This window comes from Oncorhynchus masou, chromosome 8, assembly GCF_036934945.1.
Source record: "Oncorhynchus masou masou isolate Uvic2021 chromosome 8, UVic_Omas_1.1, whole genome shotgun sequence".
NCBI classification, from domain to species: domain Eukaryota; kingdom Metazoa; phylum Chordata; class Actinopteri; order Salmoniformes; family Salmonidae; genus Oncorhynchus; species Oncorhynchus masou.
In genome coordinates, this window is record NC_088219.1 from 7,858,039 (window position 1) to 7,874,295 (window position 16,257).

General features: G+C 43.3%; 1 protein-coding gene across 1 annotated transcript in view; it reads right to left on the reverse strand.

Annotated features, from left to right (window-relative positions):
* Positions 1–16,257, reverse strand: part of LOC135543717 (V-set and immunoglobulin domain-containing protein 10-like 2) — a 122,411-nt gene that overhangs the window by 58,387 nt on the left and 47,767 nt on the right. The window contains exon 5 of the mRNA XM_064971084.1: positions 8,467–8,611. Within this exon, the coding sequence (XP_064827156.1) occupies positions 8,467–8,611 (145 nt within the window). The remainder of the gene's footprint in view (positions 1–8,466; positions 8,612–16,257) is intronic.

Genomic DNA, 16,257 nt, shown 5'->3' on the forward strand with positions numbered 1-16,257 from the left:
TCTCGTGCAGGTGACAATAAAAAGTTGAAAATTGAAAGAAGCGATGCAGTTCCTCTCCTCTACCTAATAACCTTTTATTGCAATCAAATTACTAGAAGTGCCCTCTAGTGGCCCCATAGGTGGGATTATATTCATATTTTTTTTAAATAATTTAATAATTAATACACTTTCTTTTTTTAACTCTGAAAATCCGGTGTTTCTATATCAAACAGGACCTCAGCCAGCCAAATCACCAGCTGTCATTAGGGTCATCAATCACCAGGTGTCAGCAGGGTCATGAATCACCAGCTGTCATTAGGTCATCAATCACCAGCTGTCAATATGTCATCAATCACCAGATGTAATTAGGTCATCAATCACTAGCTGTCATTCGGGTCAGAAAATATCAGCTGTCATTAGGTCATGAATCACCAGCTGTCAATATGTCATCAATCACCAGATGTCATTAGGTCACCAATCACCAGCTGTTATTAGGGTCATCAATCACCAGCTGTCAGTTGGATCGTAAATCATTAGCTGTCAGCTGGATCATAAATCATTAGCTGTCAGCTTGGTTATGAATCAACAGCTGTCATTAGGGCCATAAAACACCAGCTGTCAGCAGGGTCATGAATCACCAGCTATCATTAGGGTCATCAATCACCAGCTGTCAGCAGGGTCATCAATCACCAGCTGTCATTAGGGTCATCAATCACCAGCTATCATTAGGGTCATCAACCACCAGCTGTCAGCTTGGTCATCAATCACCAGCTGTCAGCAGGGCTATACATTTGATTTGATTTGAAACAGGGGATTGTCTTATTGCTGCTGGACGTTACTTGTAAGTAGCAACATTTGATATTTGTATTGATTATTGGTGTTATTGTTATAGCTAGAATGTGTAGTTATTAATATAATTTTAGTTTTATAGTGCGTTCAGGTTTCATAGAAATGACATTGCAGCATGTGTTGCTAGTTGCTTATCCCAAAGAAAGGGAAAGAGTAGTGACACAAGACACATTATACTGGGAACAAAATGTTCAGATTAAAATATATTAATGAACACTATGCATCTGACATGTAGAATATGGAATCCTGGTAGCTTTGTTTAATGCTTTTCTTTCTGTCACGGAAAAAGTATAACTTTATCATTGAAGAAACTTGAATGAGTGATGCTTGTCTACAAAGAGACTCAACTAGCGATTCCATTACCTCCTGTAATTCGAGCAAGGAAAATTCAGGCAGAAGTCAATGGGAAAATGGTTACATTCTAAGCTACAGGAAGTATTTGAGTCATAAATCGGGGGAATTTTCTATCGGCTACTTTCCATTCCATGTCTAGTTTCATAAATGATGTAAACAACAAAGTAAATCATTAAAGAACACATTTAAGTTAAACAGTAGAATTTGGCTGTTCAACATTAATTATGCAATAGCATAACCAGTTTGATGCCACTTATTGGAAATATTTTGTTATGATAATGTTAATAAGCATATCAGTCTTAGAGCTGGCTAACGGTACCACCCATTCATAGATCTTACCCTGCACATATTGTGTTGACCCGTGCTGGATTTATGAAATTTGTTGAGCTTTTTGAATAATTCCTTTTTGATATTTTAATTCAGGAATGATGTTGAACCCCTGCTCGGATGAAAACTCTCTTGAATGAAACAATTGATCAGTCACCCCATCCACACCTATAGATACTCCTGGCTGGCTGAGTTAGTGCTGTACAGCCTATTTTTTCAGCCAATGCAAACACATCACTTTTTAAATTGTATTTTATTTAACCTGTATTTAACTAGGCAAGTCAGTTAAGAACAAATTGTTATTTACAATGACGGTCTACTTGTAAAGCCCCCCTGGCCAAACCTTCCCCTAACCCAGACTAAATAGTGCTCCGCCCTATGGGTCTTCCAATCACGGCCGATTGTGCTACAGCCCAGGATCGAACCTGGGTCTGTAGAAACTTGAATGAGTGATGCTGCGCTGCTCTGGAAATATTTAGAATATCTAGTTTATTCAAATGTTATACTGACTTGCTTTTGAAAGAAATCCTGAACATGCTGCAAAGCAATTGTGGTCCCACAGAGAGACCCTGTTTATAATGTCTGTAGGCTTTCCAGGGATTTTTTCAAATATATTTTTATCTAGACATACAATAACTACTATCAGGTTTCAGGTAAGACCCAAGTGCAGACTGTGTATAAGTAACAATATTTATTGTAACAGGGGCAGGCAAACGACAGGTCAAGGCAGGCAGGGGTCGATAATCCAGAGTAGTGGGGCCAAAGTACAGGACGGCAGGCAGGCCCAGTGTCAGGTCAAGCAAAGGTCGCTATCCAGAGAATGGGAAAAGGTAAAGGATGGCTGGCAGCCTCAGGGTCAGGGGCAGGAAAATTGGTCAGGCAGATGGGCTCGGAGTCAGGACAGGCAGGGGTCAAAACCAGGAGAGTGAGAAAAGAGAGACTGGAAAAAGCAGGACCTGAGACACAAAACACTGGTAAGCTTGAACAAACAAGACAAACTGGCACAGACAGACAGAAAACACAGGTATAAATAGCCAGGGGATAAGCGGGGAAGATGGGCGACACCTGGAGGGAGGTGGAGACAAGCACAAGGACAGGTGAAACAGATCATGGCGTGACAGTACCCCCCCTCTAGGGACGCCACCTGGAGTTCTACCTGGGCGTATACCTGGTTGAGCGGGGTGCCGGCGCTGGAACTCAGAGATGAGGCCTGGGTCCAGCATGTCCCTAGCGGAGACCCAGCACCTCTCCTCCGGGCCATAACACTCACAGTCAACTAGGTACTGGAATCCCCTGCCCTGAGGTCGAACCTTCAGGAGACATCTCACCATGTACGTCGGTCAACCATCAAGGAGATGGGGGAGAGGGGTTGGCCTGGAAACAGGAGACAATGGGCAATCAGACATGGTTTTACCTCTAGACACAGAAAAGGTAGGAACAATATGGAGGGTACGGGGCAACAGAGAGGGGATAATGATCTTGGAGCGGGGGGCAAAGGTCTCGGCTTCCGGGGTGTAGCTGTGGCACTCTAGTGCCTCAGGCTTGACATTCTTGGATACCGGTCGATGCTGCAGAAGCGAAGTGGCCTGGGCCTTACTGAACCCCTCCCAGAGGTCCTGGTACTCTGCCGGGCTGGCAGAGAGGTCCGGGGCAATTTCCAAGCCCCCAGGAAGACATCCCGGCGCAGGCAGAGCTGAAGATGAACGGGTCTGTAGGGGAACGCACCCCCCAAGATCAACTCAAAAGATGACGCACACAATTCAAAAATATTCTTAAAAATATTTAACCTCCACACATTAACAAGTCCAATAGCTTAAATGAAAGATAAACACCTTGTTCATCTACCCAGCGAGTCAGATTTCTAAAATGTTTTATGGCGAAAACATAGCACCTATGTATATCAAACCACCACTAGGAAAACATACAATATGTAGCCACATTGTGCTATTTGCATAGCAATCACAAACGCAGGATTATAAGAAAAATAATTCACTAACCTTTTGAAAATCTTCATCAGATGACAGTAATAGCACATGTTACACAGTACATTTATGTTTTTTTCAATAATATGCAATTTATATCCATAAATCTCCGTTTACATTGAGCCATGTTCAAAAAATGCAACAGAAATGTCCGGAGAAATTATAAATAGCTCCGGCAGCTAACGCCAGATAACAGCAATAAACATCATAAACTTTGACTAAATATACATGTTCTACATATATTTAGAAAGATACACTTCTTCTTAATGCAAACGCTGTGTTACATTTATTTTTAACGTTACAGAATTCGTTCACTATTCAATAATCTGAGACGGCGCTCAGACATTAGCATTATTTCTCTGCTACGTTGGAGTCGACAAAAATACAATTTTATAACACAAATATTCCCTTACCTTTGATGGTCTTCGACAAGAATGTCGTGGAAGGAGTTATACTTACCTAATATAACGTTTGGTTGCAGTTGGTGTGTCTTTGTATTAGCAAATGCTAACATCTTCAGGTGAATTACCCCAAAAAGGACTTCTGATCACGAACAATTGCGCATCAAAACTTCAAAATTACATATTATATGTCGACTAAACTGGTCAAACTAAGTGGAGAATCAAGCTTTAGGATGTTATTAACGTACTTAAATGTAATGTAAATGTAAAATTTGTAAGTCGCTCTGGATAAGAGCGTCTGCTAAATGACTTAAATGTAAATGTAAATGTACAAAACAATTGGCGATTAAATCAAACGAAAGGAATTCTCCTCAGGCAAGCTGGAACAAAGAGACCCTTTTGCCAGAGCGCGCGCCTAAAAACTCGTGACACCTCAGTATTTTGCCCGCCAAGCAGTCAAAGCTCGTGCTATTTTCTCCGTTCCACGTCTCATTAAAGACGAGAGCGCGCTGAAGAAATGGAAACTGTTCCGAAATCCGTAGCTGGTTGGGAAGGGTGGGGGCGATGACGTCAAAGTTGGAGCAACTTTCTCTGGTGAAAGAGAGAGTTTGGGAGAATGGCTGCCCTGTGAGCTCTGCTTTACATACAGATATAATTCGAACGGTTTTAGAAGCTTTAGAGTGTTTTCTATTCAATAATAATTATTATATGCATATATTAGCAATTTTTGACAGTTTTTTTTTCAGTTTACTATGTGCACGCAATTCCTCCAAAGGGGGCAGTATTGTGCCTAGCTTTAACAGGTTATTAAGGCAATAAGTGTGGCAGGATGAGCTCCAGCCCACGATGGCACCAGTAGCCCAGTCAATGGAGGGTGTGTTGCTGGAGCTAAGAGAATCCCAATACCACTGGAACCTGCGGAGACTCAACCAGCAGGAATTGGATCGTTTTACTGTGACGGGGGTGGTCTGGTGGGTGACCCGGCCTATAGAACGCCCGTCCAGCGCTCTAACACCCATGGGAATGGGAAGGGATTGAGTAGGGATGTCCAGCTCGGATGCCAGAGTAACGTCCATGAGACTCACATTGGCCCCTGAGTCGATGAGTACCTGGAGAGACTTGGACTGGTCGCCCCACCGCAGGTGGCATGGAGAGGGGGGCGAGCAAGGGGAGATGAAAAATTATCTTTAAGGCCCACCAGAGTACTAACTCTAACAAATGAGATAGGTCTCTTGAAAGGACAGGTAGACACATAATTTCTATGGCACTACCACAATACAGACAACTCTGGGTCTCAAGTCTGCGTACGCGTTGCGTCGGCTCGGGAAGAGGTGAATCGGCAGTCTCAGGAGGCTCTTGGATCCTTCGGGGACGTAGACCTCGGGGACTTCCGGAGTTCATCAGATGCAAGGGTAGGGTCCCTGAGTGAGCGATTGGGACCACAATCGGACCTCTTCTCCCTCCTACATTTCCGTAGCCGACCATCAATCCAGATGGTTAAAGCGATGAGTGAGTCAATATCCGTTGGTAGTTCTCGGGCTGCCAGCTTAACCTTTACCTCCTCCGATAATCCGTTCAGGAACGTGTCGAACAAAGCTTCTGGGTTCCAGCGTGCGGAAATCCACTGCATAGTCTACCACACTGAGGGTGTCCTGCCGAAGCTGGAGTAACTTCCGGGCAGCCTCACTCCCGGACACCAGAGCCTTGCAAAAATTCTCACCTCCGCCATGAATACCTCCAGACTGAGACAGAAGCAGGAGGTGAGACACAAAACGCTGGTATGCTTGAACAAACAAGAAGAACTGGCATAGACAGATAGAAAACACAGGTATAAATACCCAGTGGATAAGTGGGAAGATGGGCGACACCTGCCTCTAACCCTATTACAGGGGCTGAGTCACTGGCTTACTGGGGCTCTCTCATACCGTCCCTGGGAGGGGTGCGTCACCTGAGTGGGTTGAGTCGCTGATGTGATCATCCCGTCTGGGTTGGCGCCCCCTTGGGTTGTGCCAGGGCGGAGATCTGTGTGGGCTATACTCAGCCTTGTCTCAGGATAGTAAGTTGGTGGTTGAAGATATCCCTCTAGTGGTGTGGGGGCTGTGCTTTGGCAAAGTGGGTGGGGTTATATCCTTCCTGCTTGGCCCTGTCCGGGGGTGTCCTCGGATGGGGCCACAGTGTCTCCTGACCCCTCCTGTCTCAGCCTCCATTATTTATGCTGCAGTAGTTTATGTGTCGGGGGCTAGGGTCAGTTTGTTATATCTGGAGTACTTCTCCTGTCCTATTCGGTGTCCTGTGTGAATTTAAGTGTGCTCTCTCTAATTCTCTCTTTCTCACTTTCTCTCTCTCGGAGGACCTGAGCCCTAGGACCATGCCTCAGGACTACCTGACATAATGACTCCTTGCTGTCCCCAGTCCACCTCGCCGTGCTGCTGCTCCAGTTTCAACTGTTCTGCCTTATTATTATTGGACCATGCTGGTCATTTATGAACATTTGAACATCTTGGCCATGTTCTGTTATAATCTCCACCCGGCACAGCCAGAAGAGGACTAGCCACCCCACATAGCCTGGTTCCTTTCTAGGTATCTTCCTAGGTTTTGTGCCTTTCTAGGGAGTTTTTGCTAGCCACCGTGCTTCTACACCTGCATTGCTTGCTGTTTTAGGCTGGGTTTCTGTACAGCACTTTGAGATATCAGCTGATGTACGAAAGCCTATATAAATACATTTGATTTGATTTTGATTTTGAGTGGGGTGGAAACAAGCACAAGGACAGGTGAAACAGATCAGGGCGTGACACTAATAGACATTTACACAATTGTATTTATTTCACCTTTCATGAAAGATGACCTCTCCTCGATGACAACGAAGAGAAGTACTACTAGAGAAAGGGAAAGGGGGATACATAGTCAGTTGTACAACTGAATCCATTCATCTGAAATGCCTTCCACATTTAACCTAACCCCTCTGCTCACCACAGCTGTGTCCCTGACCAGAGCATGCCCATCAAAACATCCAGAAGTATCTGTACAGCCCCTTTACTGTGACATGAACCCAGGCTTCCTTTTTTCCCCTTTTCTGACGTTTGTTCTGTATATGTTGAGTGTCTGTCTGAGTAAAGCTGGAACAAATGGGCCGTGGGTCTGTGTTCAGAACTGCTACCAATACATTTATTTGATTTGTTTTTGGAGAATGGAAATGTCTGACCTGTGTATTGACACCTCTCAACTAGATAGAGTGATGAACTTGTTGTTGGTGATATAGGTTGATGTGTTCAAGGGTTCACAGAGTGCCAAGCTTTTGCACTGCTGATTGGCTCGTTCAGTGGAGCCAGATTTGTTTCTCTGCTTCTGGGCTGCTGGAGAGGGGGAGGGGTAGTTGAGTGAGCTGGGGCCTTTTATGGACCTGTCTATGGGAGCCTGTCAGCTTGTGACATGATGAGAGCCAGTGAGAGAGATTACCTGAAAGATCATTTGTGAATAGTGTTATAAACATGCTTCTATTTAAAACTTCTTCAGGATCGGTGGGTCCCCTGCAGGACGGTTGAGCTAACGTTGGCTAATGCGATTAGCATGAGGTTGTAAGTAACAAGAACATTTCCCAGGACATAGACATATCTGATATTGGCAGAAAGCTTAAATTATTGTTAATCTAACCCGCACTGTCCAATTTACAGTAGCTATTACAGTGAAAATATACCATGCTATTGTTTGAGGAGAGTGCACAATTCTGAACATGAAAAGTATTAAAAAACAAATGAGGCACATTTGGGCAGTCTTGAAACAACATTTTGAACAGAAATGCAATGGTTCATTAGATCAGCCTAAAATTTAGCATATACACTGCTGCCATCTAGTGGCCAAAATCTGCACCTGGGCTGGAATAATACTTTATGGCCTTTCTCTTGCATTTTTAATTAAGATGGTACAACAAAAACATTTTTTTCTTTGTATTATCTTTTACCAGAACTAATGTGTTATATTCTCCTACATTCCTTTCACATTTCCACAAACTTCAAAGTGTTTCCTTTCAAATGATACCAAGAAAATGCATTTCCTTGCTTCAGGGCCTGTGCTACAAGCAGTTGGATTGGGGTATGTAATTTTAGACGAAAATTGAAAAAAGGGGGGGGGATCCTTATAGGTTTTTGACAATCTCAAACACTAATGAAAGCATGAAACAATTATTATCTTCACTCAATTATTTAGTCATAAAAACCGAAGATCCAAAGGCTGGGCCAAATATACAATGCACTTTTTCCACATTTTGTTACGTTACAGCCTTAATCTAAATTTTTTTTTTTTTTTTAAGATTCCTCGTCAGTCTACTCATAGTAACCCATAATGACAAAGCAAATGTACTTGTACTTAATGTCTGTCTGCCTGCTGTTCTGTGAACACACACTGGGATACCGTCAGGCCCCGCGGCCTTGAGTGTTGACCTGATTGAAACCTTACTCACATCGGCCTCTGAGAGCAAGATCTCCCAATGGTCATGCACAGCTCAGATCTAAGTGCCAATGCTATTTAGCAATCTCCATGCATTTACATTTGTTAGATGCATGTGTGTTAAATCATACCTGTTGTTGTAGAACCAGACATATTGACTGGGAGGGTTGGACTGGGCCTGGCAGAGCAGAGAGACCGTCTGTCTCTCCTGAGCAGAGTATCCTCTGTCTGTTATACTGTAGGGAGTCACATCTATCTGGGGAATATCAGGACCAACTGGGGAGAAGAAAGGGAAAGGGGAGTACATTGTGAGCTGTGCAACTGAATGCATTCAACTGAAATGTGTCTTTCGCATTTAACCCAAGCCCTCTGAATCGACATCCATGTCTTCAGCACCCAGGAAACAGTGGGTTAACTGCATTGCTCGGGGGCAGAACAATAGATTTTTACCTTGTCAGCTCGGGATTCGATCCAGCAACCATTTGGTTACTGGCCCAACGCTCCTACCCACCAGGCTACCTGCCACACACACACACACACACACACACTATGTTAAACACACTGTGGCAGACCAGGGGGTTTCGTCAAGGCGTTTACAAAGATCAGACACAGACAGAGTATGATTAGCTCGGTTTCAAGGGTGTTTATTTAACTTCTTCGGGCTAGTATTCAGAAGTTTGGATGAATGAGGTGCCTAAAGTAAACTGCCTGTTATTCAGGCCCAGAAGCTAGGATATGCATCTAATTGGTAGTATTGGATAGAAAACACTCTAAAGTTTCGAGAACTGTTAAAATAATGTCTGTGAGTATAACAGAACTGATATGGCAGGTGAAAACCCGAGAACAATCCATTCAGATTTATTTTTTTCAGCTCACCTCTAATTACAATGGCTGGGAATGGGAATATAAAAATCCCCCAGAATGCAGTTCCTAGGCCTTCCACTAGATGTCAACAGTCTTTAGAAAGAGTTTCAGGCTTGTTTATTGAAAAATGATCTAGAATTTGAAGTTTTTCTAAGTGGCTCCCATTTTGGCTATTAGTGTTTGTAGCGCGTTCTGGTGAGTGAGCGTACTTCGTTATTTATCTCCGGTAATGGTCTCCGGTATTCTCCGTCTTAAATTGTATTGTTTATTTACATAATAGAGTACCTGAGGATTGATTAGGAATGTTGTTTGATATGTTTGGAAGAAGTTTATTGGTAATTTACGGGATTCATTTGTATGCATTTTGAAAGAGGGAAACCGGTGGACTACTGAGTCTAGTGCGCCAATGAAACTTACTTTTTTGGGATATGACCTGTTTGGGATATTGGGCAGCATTTTCACGTTTGGATGAAAAGCGTGCCTAGAGTAAACTGCCTAGTACTCAGTCCCAGTTGCTAATATATGCATATTATTAGTAGATTTGGATAGAAAACACTCTGAAGTTTCTAAAACTGTTTGAATGATGTCTGTGAGTATAACATAACTCATATGGCAGGCGAAAACCTGAGAAAAATCCAAACAGGAAGTGGGAAATCTGAGGTTTGTAGTTTTTCAACGCTTGACCTGTTGAATACACAGTGTCTCTGGGGTCAAATTGCACTTCCTAAGGCTTCCACTAGATGTCAACAGTCTTTAGAAACCTGTTTGAGGCTTCTACTGTAAAGGATGGGCTCATAAGGGTTCTTTGAGTCAGTGGTCTGGAGTGCCACAAGCTCGCGATGCTCGTTCACGTGAGAGGTAGCTTGCGTTCCATTGCTTTTCTACAGACAAAGGAATTCTCCGGTTGGAACATTATTGAAGATTTATGTTACAAACATCCTAAAGATTGATTCTATACATCGTTTGACATGTTTCTACGGACTGTAACTGAACTTTTGGACTTTGTCTGGACCTAGTACTCGCGCCTCATGAAGAAGGATTACTGGGCTGAACGCGCTAACAACAAGGAGGAATTTGGACATAAATGAGGAACATTATCGAACAAATCAAAAATGTATTGTGGAACTGGGATTCCTTGGAGTGCATCCTGAGGAAGATCATCAAAGGTAAGTGAATATTTTTAATGCTATTTCTGACTCCTGTTGACTCCACAACATGGCGGATATTTCTTTGGCTGGTTTGGTCTCTCAGCACCGTACTCTGATTATTGCATGGTGTGCTTTTTCCGTAAAGTTTTTTATAAAATCTGTCACAGCGGTTGCATTAAGGGGAAGTCTATCTTTAATTCTGTGAATAACACTTTTATCAATGTTGATTATCAGTATTTCTTGGAAATTGATGTGCCTCTGCAAAATCACTGGATGTTTTGGAAGAAAAACATTACTGAACGTAACGCACAAATGTAAACTGAGATTTTTGGATATAAATATACACTTTCTCGAACAAAACATACATGTATTGTGTAACATGATGTCCTATGAGAGTCATCTGATGAAGGTCATCAAAGGTTAGTGATTCATTTTTATCTATTTTTCTGCTTTTTGTGACTCCTCTCTTTGGCTGGAAAAATGACTGTGTGTTTTTGTTTCTTGGCTCTGACCTAAGATAATCATATGTTGTGCTTTCGCTGAATAGCCTTTTTGAAATAGGACACGATGGGTAGATTAACAAGAGTTTCTTTCATTTGGTGTATTGCATTTGGGCTGCAATCCCATTAACAGGATGATATGACAACAGCCAGTGAAAGTGCAGGGCGCCAAATTCAAAACAACAGAAATCTCATAATTAAAATTCCTCAAACATACATGTATCTTATACCGTTTTAAAGGTAGTCTTATTGTTAATCCCACCACAGTCTCCGATTTCGAATAGGATGTACGGCGAAAGCACCACACACAATTATGTTAGGTCTCCACCAAGCCACAGAAAAACACAGCATATTCCCAGCCAAAAAGAGGAGTTACAAAATGCACAAATAGAGATAAAATGAATCACTAACCTTTGATGATCTTCATCAGATGACACTCATAGGACTTCATGTTACACAATACATGTATGTTTTGTTTGATAAAGTTCATATTTCTATAAAAAAAATCTGAGTTTACATTGGTGCGTTACATTCACTAGTTCCAAAAACATCCAGTGATTTTGCATAGCCACATCGATTCAACAGAAATAATCATCATAAATGTAGATGATAATACAAGTTATACACATGGAATTATATATATACCTATCCTTAATGCAACCGCTGTGTCAGATTATTTTTTTTTTTTACAGAAATATCAAACCATAAAATATGTATACATGGATATGCATGTATACATATCCAAACGCTCGTTCTGGTCAGCGTCAGACAAAAACTTCAAAAGTTATATTACAGGTCGAAGAAACATTTCAAACTAAGTACAGAATCAATCATTAGGATGTTTTTATCATTAATCTTCAATAAAGTTCCAACCGGAGTATTCCTTTGTGTCTTCAGGAGCCATGGAACGCAGGTCGCTATCATGTGAAATACGCATGACCAGAAAATGGCTGACTGCTAGACAACTGATTCATTCTGCAGTCATTCAGTCCCACAACACAGTAGAAGCCTCATTCAAATTTCTAGAGACGGTTGACATCTAGTGGAAGCCCTAGGAAGTGAATCTTATCTCAAGGGGATTTCAATGGGAACTGTGTTGACTACATACCAATTTCACTTCCTGTTTTGATTTCTCCTCAGGTTTTTGCCTGCCGTATGAGTTCTGTTATACTCACAGACATCATTCAAACAGTTTTAGAAACTTCAGAGTGTTTTCTATTCAATACTAATAATATGCATATATAAAAATGTGATCATAATGCTCCTGTGCTAGCCTCCCTACACTGGCTTCCTGTTAAGGCAAGGGCTAATTTCAAGGTTTTACTGCTAACCAACAAAGCATTACATGGGCTTGCTCCTACCTATCTTTCTGATTTGGTCCTGCTGTACATACCTACACGTACGATATGGTCACAAGATGCAGGCCTCCTAATTGTCCCTTTAATTTCTAAGCAAACAGCTGGAGGAAGGGCTTTTTCCTATAGAGCTCAATTTTTATGGAATGGTCTGCCTACCTATGTGAGAGACGCAGACTCGGTCTCAACCTTTCAGTCTTTACTGAAGACTGTGGGTCATATGATTGAGTGTAGTCTGGCCCAGGAGTGTGAAGGTGAACGGAAGGGCTCTGGAGCAACGAAAAGCCCTTGCTGTCTCTGCCTGGCTGATTCCCCTCTCTCCACTGGGATTCTCTGCCTCTAACCCTATTACAGGGGCTAAGTCACTGGCTTACTAGTGCTCTTTCATGCCGTCCCTAGGAGGGGTGCGTCACTTAAGTGGGTTGAGTCACTGACGTGATCTTCCTGTCTGGGTTGGCGACCCCCCCCCCCATTGGGTTGTGCCGTGGCGGAGATATTTGTGGGCTATACTCGGCCTTGTCTCAGGATGGTAAGTTGGTGGTTGAAGACATCCCTCTAGTTGTCTGGGGGCTGTGCTTTGGCAATGTGGGTGGGGTTATATCCTTCCTATTTTGCCCTGTCCGGGGGTAACATCGGATGGGGCCACAGTGTCTCCTGACCCCTCCTGTCTCAGCCTAAAGTATTTGTGCTGCAGTAGTTTATGTGTCGGGGGGCTAGGGTCAGTTTGTTATATCTGGAGTTCTTCTCCTGTCTTATCCGGTGTCCTGTGTTAATTTAAGTATGCTCTCTCTAATTCTCTCTTTCTCTCGGAGGAACTGAGCCCTAGGACCATGCCTCAGGACTACCTGGCAGGATGACTCCTTGCTGTCCCCATTCCACCTGGCCGTGCTGCTGCTCCAGTTTCAACTTTTCTGCCTGCGGCAATGGAATCCTGACCTGTTCATCGAATGTGCTATCTGTCCCAGACCTGCTGTTTTCATGTTTTCAACTCTAGAGACAGCAGGAGTGTTAGAGATACTCTTAATTATCGGCTATGAAAAGCCTACTGACATTTACTCCTGACGTGCTGACTTGCTGCACCCTCGACAACTACTGTGATTATTATTATTTGACCTTGCTGGTCATTTATGAACATTTGAACATCTTGGCCATGTTCTGTTATAATCTCCACCCGTCACAGCCAGAAGAGGACTGGCCACCCCTCATAGCCTGGTTCCTTTCTAGGTTTCTTCCTCGGTTTTGGCCTTTCTAGGGAGTTTTTGCTAGCCACCGTGCTTCTAAACCTGCATTGCTTGCTGTTTGGGGTTTTAGGCTGGGTTTCTGTATAGCACTTTGAGATATCAGCTGATGTACGAAGGGCTATATAAATAAATTTGATTTTGATTTGATTTGATATTAGCAACTGAAACTGAGGAGCAGGCCGTTTACTTTGGGCACATTATTCATCCAAGCTACTCAATACTGCCCCCCAGCCATAAGAAGTTTTGTTGTGTGAAAGTTACATATTTCTAAAAACTATTTTTTAATTTTGCGCGCTGCCTTTTCAGAGGAATGTTGTCGAGGGGTGCCACTAGAAGAACCATAAGCCATAAGAGGATGTCAAGATGTCCTTAATGTCAATATGCCTTGTCCATTGCTGTTCTGGTTAGTGTTTATTGGCTTATTTCACTGTAGAGCCTGTAGAGTCCTGCTCACTATACCTTATCCAACCTATTAGTTCCACCACCCAAACATGCAATGACATCTCCTGGTTTCAATGATGTTTCTAGAGACAATATCTCTCTCTTCATCACTCAATTCCTAGGTTTACCTCCACTGTATTCACATCCTACCATACCTTTGTCTGTACATTATACCTTGATGCTATTTTATTGCCCCCAGAAACCTCCTTTTACTCTCTGTTCTTGACGTTCAAGACGACCAATTCTTATTGCTTTTAGCCGCACCCTTATTCTACTCCTCCTCTGTTCCTCTGGCGATGTAGAGGTGAATCCAGGCCCTACAGTGCCTAGCTCCACTCCAATTCCCCAGGCGCTCTCTTTTGACAACTTCTATAACCATAATAGCCTTGGTTTCATGCATGTTAACATTAGAAGCCTCCTCCCTAAGTTTGTTCTATTCACTGCTTTAGCACACTCTGCCAACCCGGATGTTCTAGCTGTGTCTGAATCCTGGCTTGGGAAGACTACCAAAAAATCTGAAATTTTAATTCCAAACTACAACATTTTCAGACAAGATAGAACTGCCAAAGGGGGCGGTGTTGCAATCTACTGCAAAGATAGCCTGCAGAGTTCTGTCCTACTATCCAGGTCTGTACCCAAACAATTTGAACTTCTACTTTTAAAAATCCACCTCTCTAAAAACAAGTCTCTCAATGTTGCAGCCTGCTATAGACCACCCTCTGCCCCCAGCTGTGTTCTCGACACCATATGTGAACTGATTGCCCCCCATCTATCTTCAGAGCTCATGCTGCTAGGCGACCTAAACTGGAACATGCTTAACACCCCAGCCATCCTACAATCTAAACTTGATGCCCTCAATCTCACACAAATTATCAATGAACCTACCAGGTACCTCCCCAAAGCCTTAAACACGGGCACCCTCATAGATATCATCCTAACCAACTTGCCCTCTAAATGCACCTCTGCTGTCTTCAACCAAGATCTCAGCGATCACTGCCTCATTGCCTGCATCCGTAATGGGTCAGCGGTCAAACGACCTCCACTCATCACTGTAAAACGCTCCCTGAAACACTTCAGCGAGCAGGCCTTTCTAATCGACCTGGCCGGGGTATCCTGTATTGATCTCATCCCGTCAGTAGAGGATGCCTGGATATTTAAAAAAAAATGCCTTCCTAACCATCCTAAATAAATATGCCCCATTCAAGAAATTTAGAACCAGGAACAGATATAGCCCTTGGTTCTCCCCAGACCTGACTGCCCTTAACCAACACAAAAACATCCTATGGCGTTCTGCATTAGCATCGAACAGCCCCCGTGATATGCAGCTGTTCAGGGAAGCTAGAAACCATTATACACAAGCAGTTAGAAAAGCCAAGGCTAGCTTTTTCAAGCAAAAATTTGCTTCCAGCAACACTAACTCAAAAATGTTCTGGGACACTGTAAAGTCCATGGAGAATAAGAACACCTCCTCCCAGCTGCCCACTGCACTGAAGATAGGAAACACTGTCACCACTGATAAATCCACCATAATTGAGAATTTCAATAAGCATTTTTCTACGGCTGGCCATGCTTTCCACCTGGCTACTCCTACCCCGGTCAACAGCACTGCACCCCCCACAGCAACTCGCCCAAGCCTTCCCCATTTCTCCTTCTCCCAAATCCGTTCAGCTGATGTTCTGAAAGAGCTGCAAAATCTGGACCCCTACAAATCAGCCGGGCTATACAATCTGGACCCTTTCTTTCCAAAATTATCTGCCGAAATTGTTGCCACCCCTATTACTAGCCTGTTTAACCTCTCTTTCGTGTCGTCTGAGATTCCCAAAGATTGGAAAGCAGCTGCGGTCATCCCCCTCTTCAAAGGGGGGGACACTCTTGACCCAAACTGCTACAGACCTGTATCTATCCTACCATGCCTTTCTAAGGTCTTCGAAAGCCAAGTCAACAAACAGATTACCGACCATTTCGAATCTCACCATACCTTCTCTGCTATGCAATATGGTTTCAGAGCTGGTCATGGGTGCACCTCAGCCACGCTCAAGGTCCCAAACGATATCTTAACCGCCATCAATAAGAAACATTATTGTGCAGCCGTGTTCATTGATCTGGCCAAGGCTTTCAACTCTGTCAATCACCACATCCTCATCGGTAGACTCGACAGCCTTGGTTTCTCAAATGATTGCCTCGCCTGGTTCACCAACTACTTCTCTGATAGAGTTCAGTGTGTCAAATCGGAGGGTCTGCTGTCTGGACCTCTGGCAGTCTCTATGGGGGTGCCACAGGGTTCAATTCTTGGACCGACTCTCTTCTCTGTATACATCAATGAGGTCGCTCTTGCTGCTGGTGAGTCTCTGATCCACCTCTACGCAGACGACA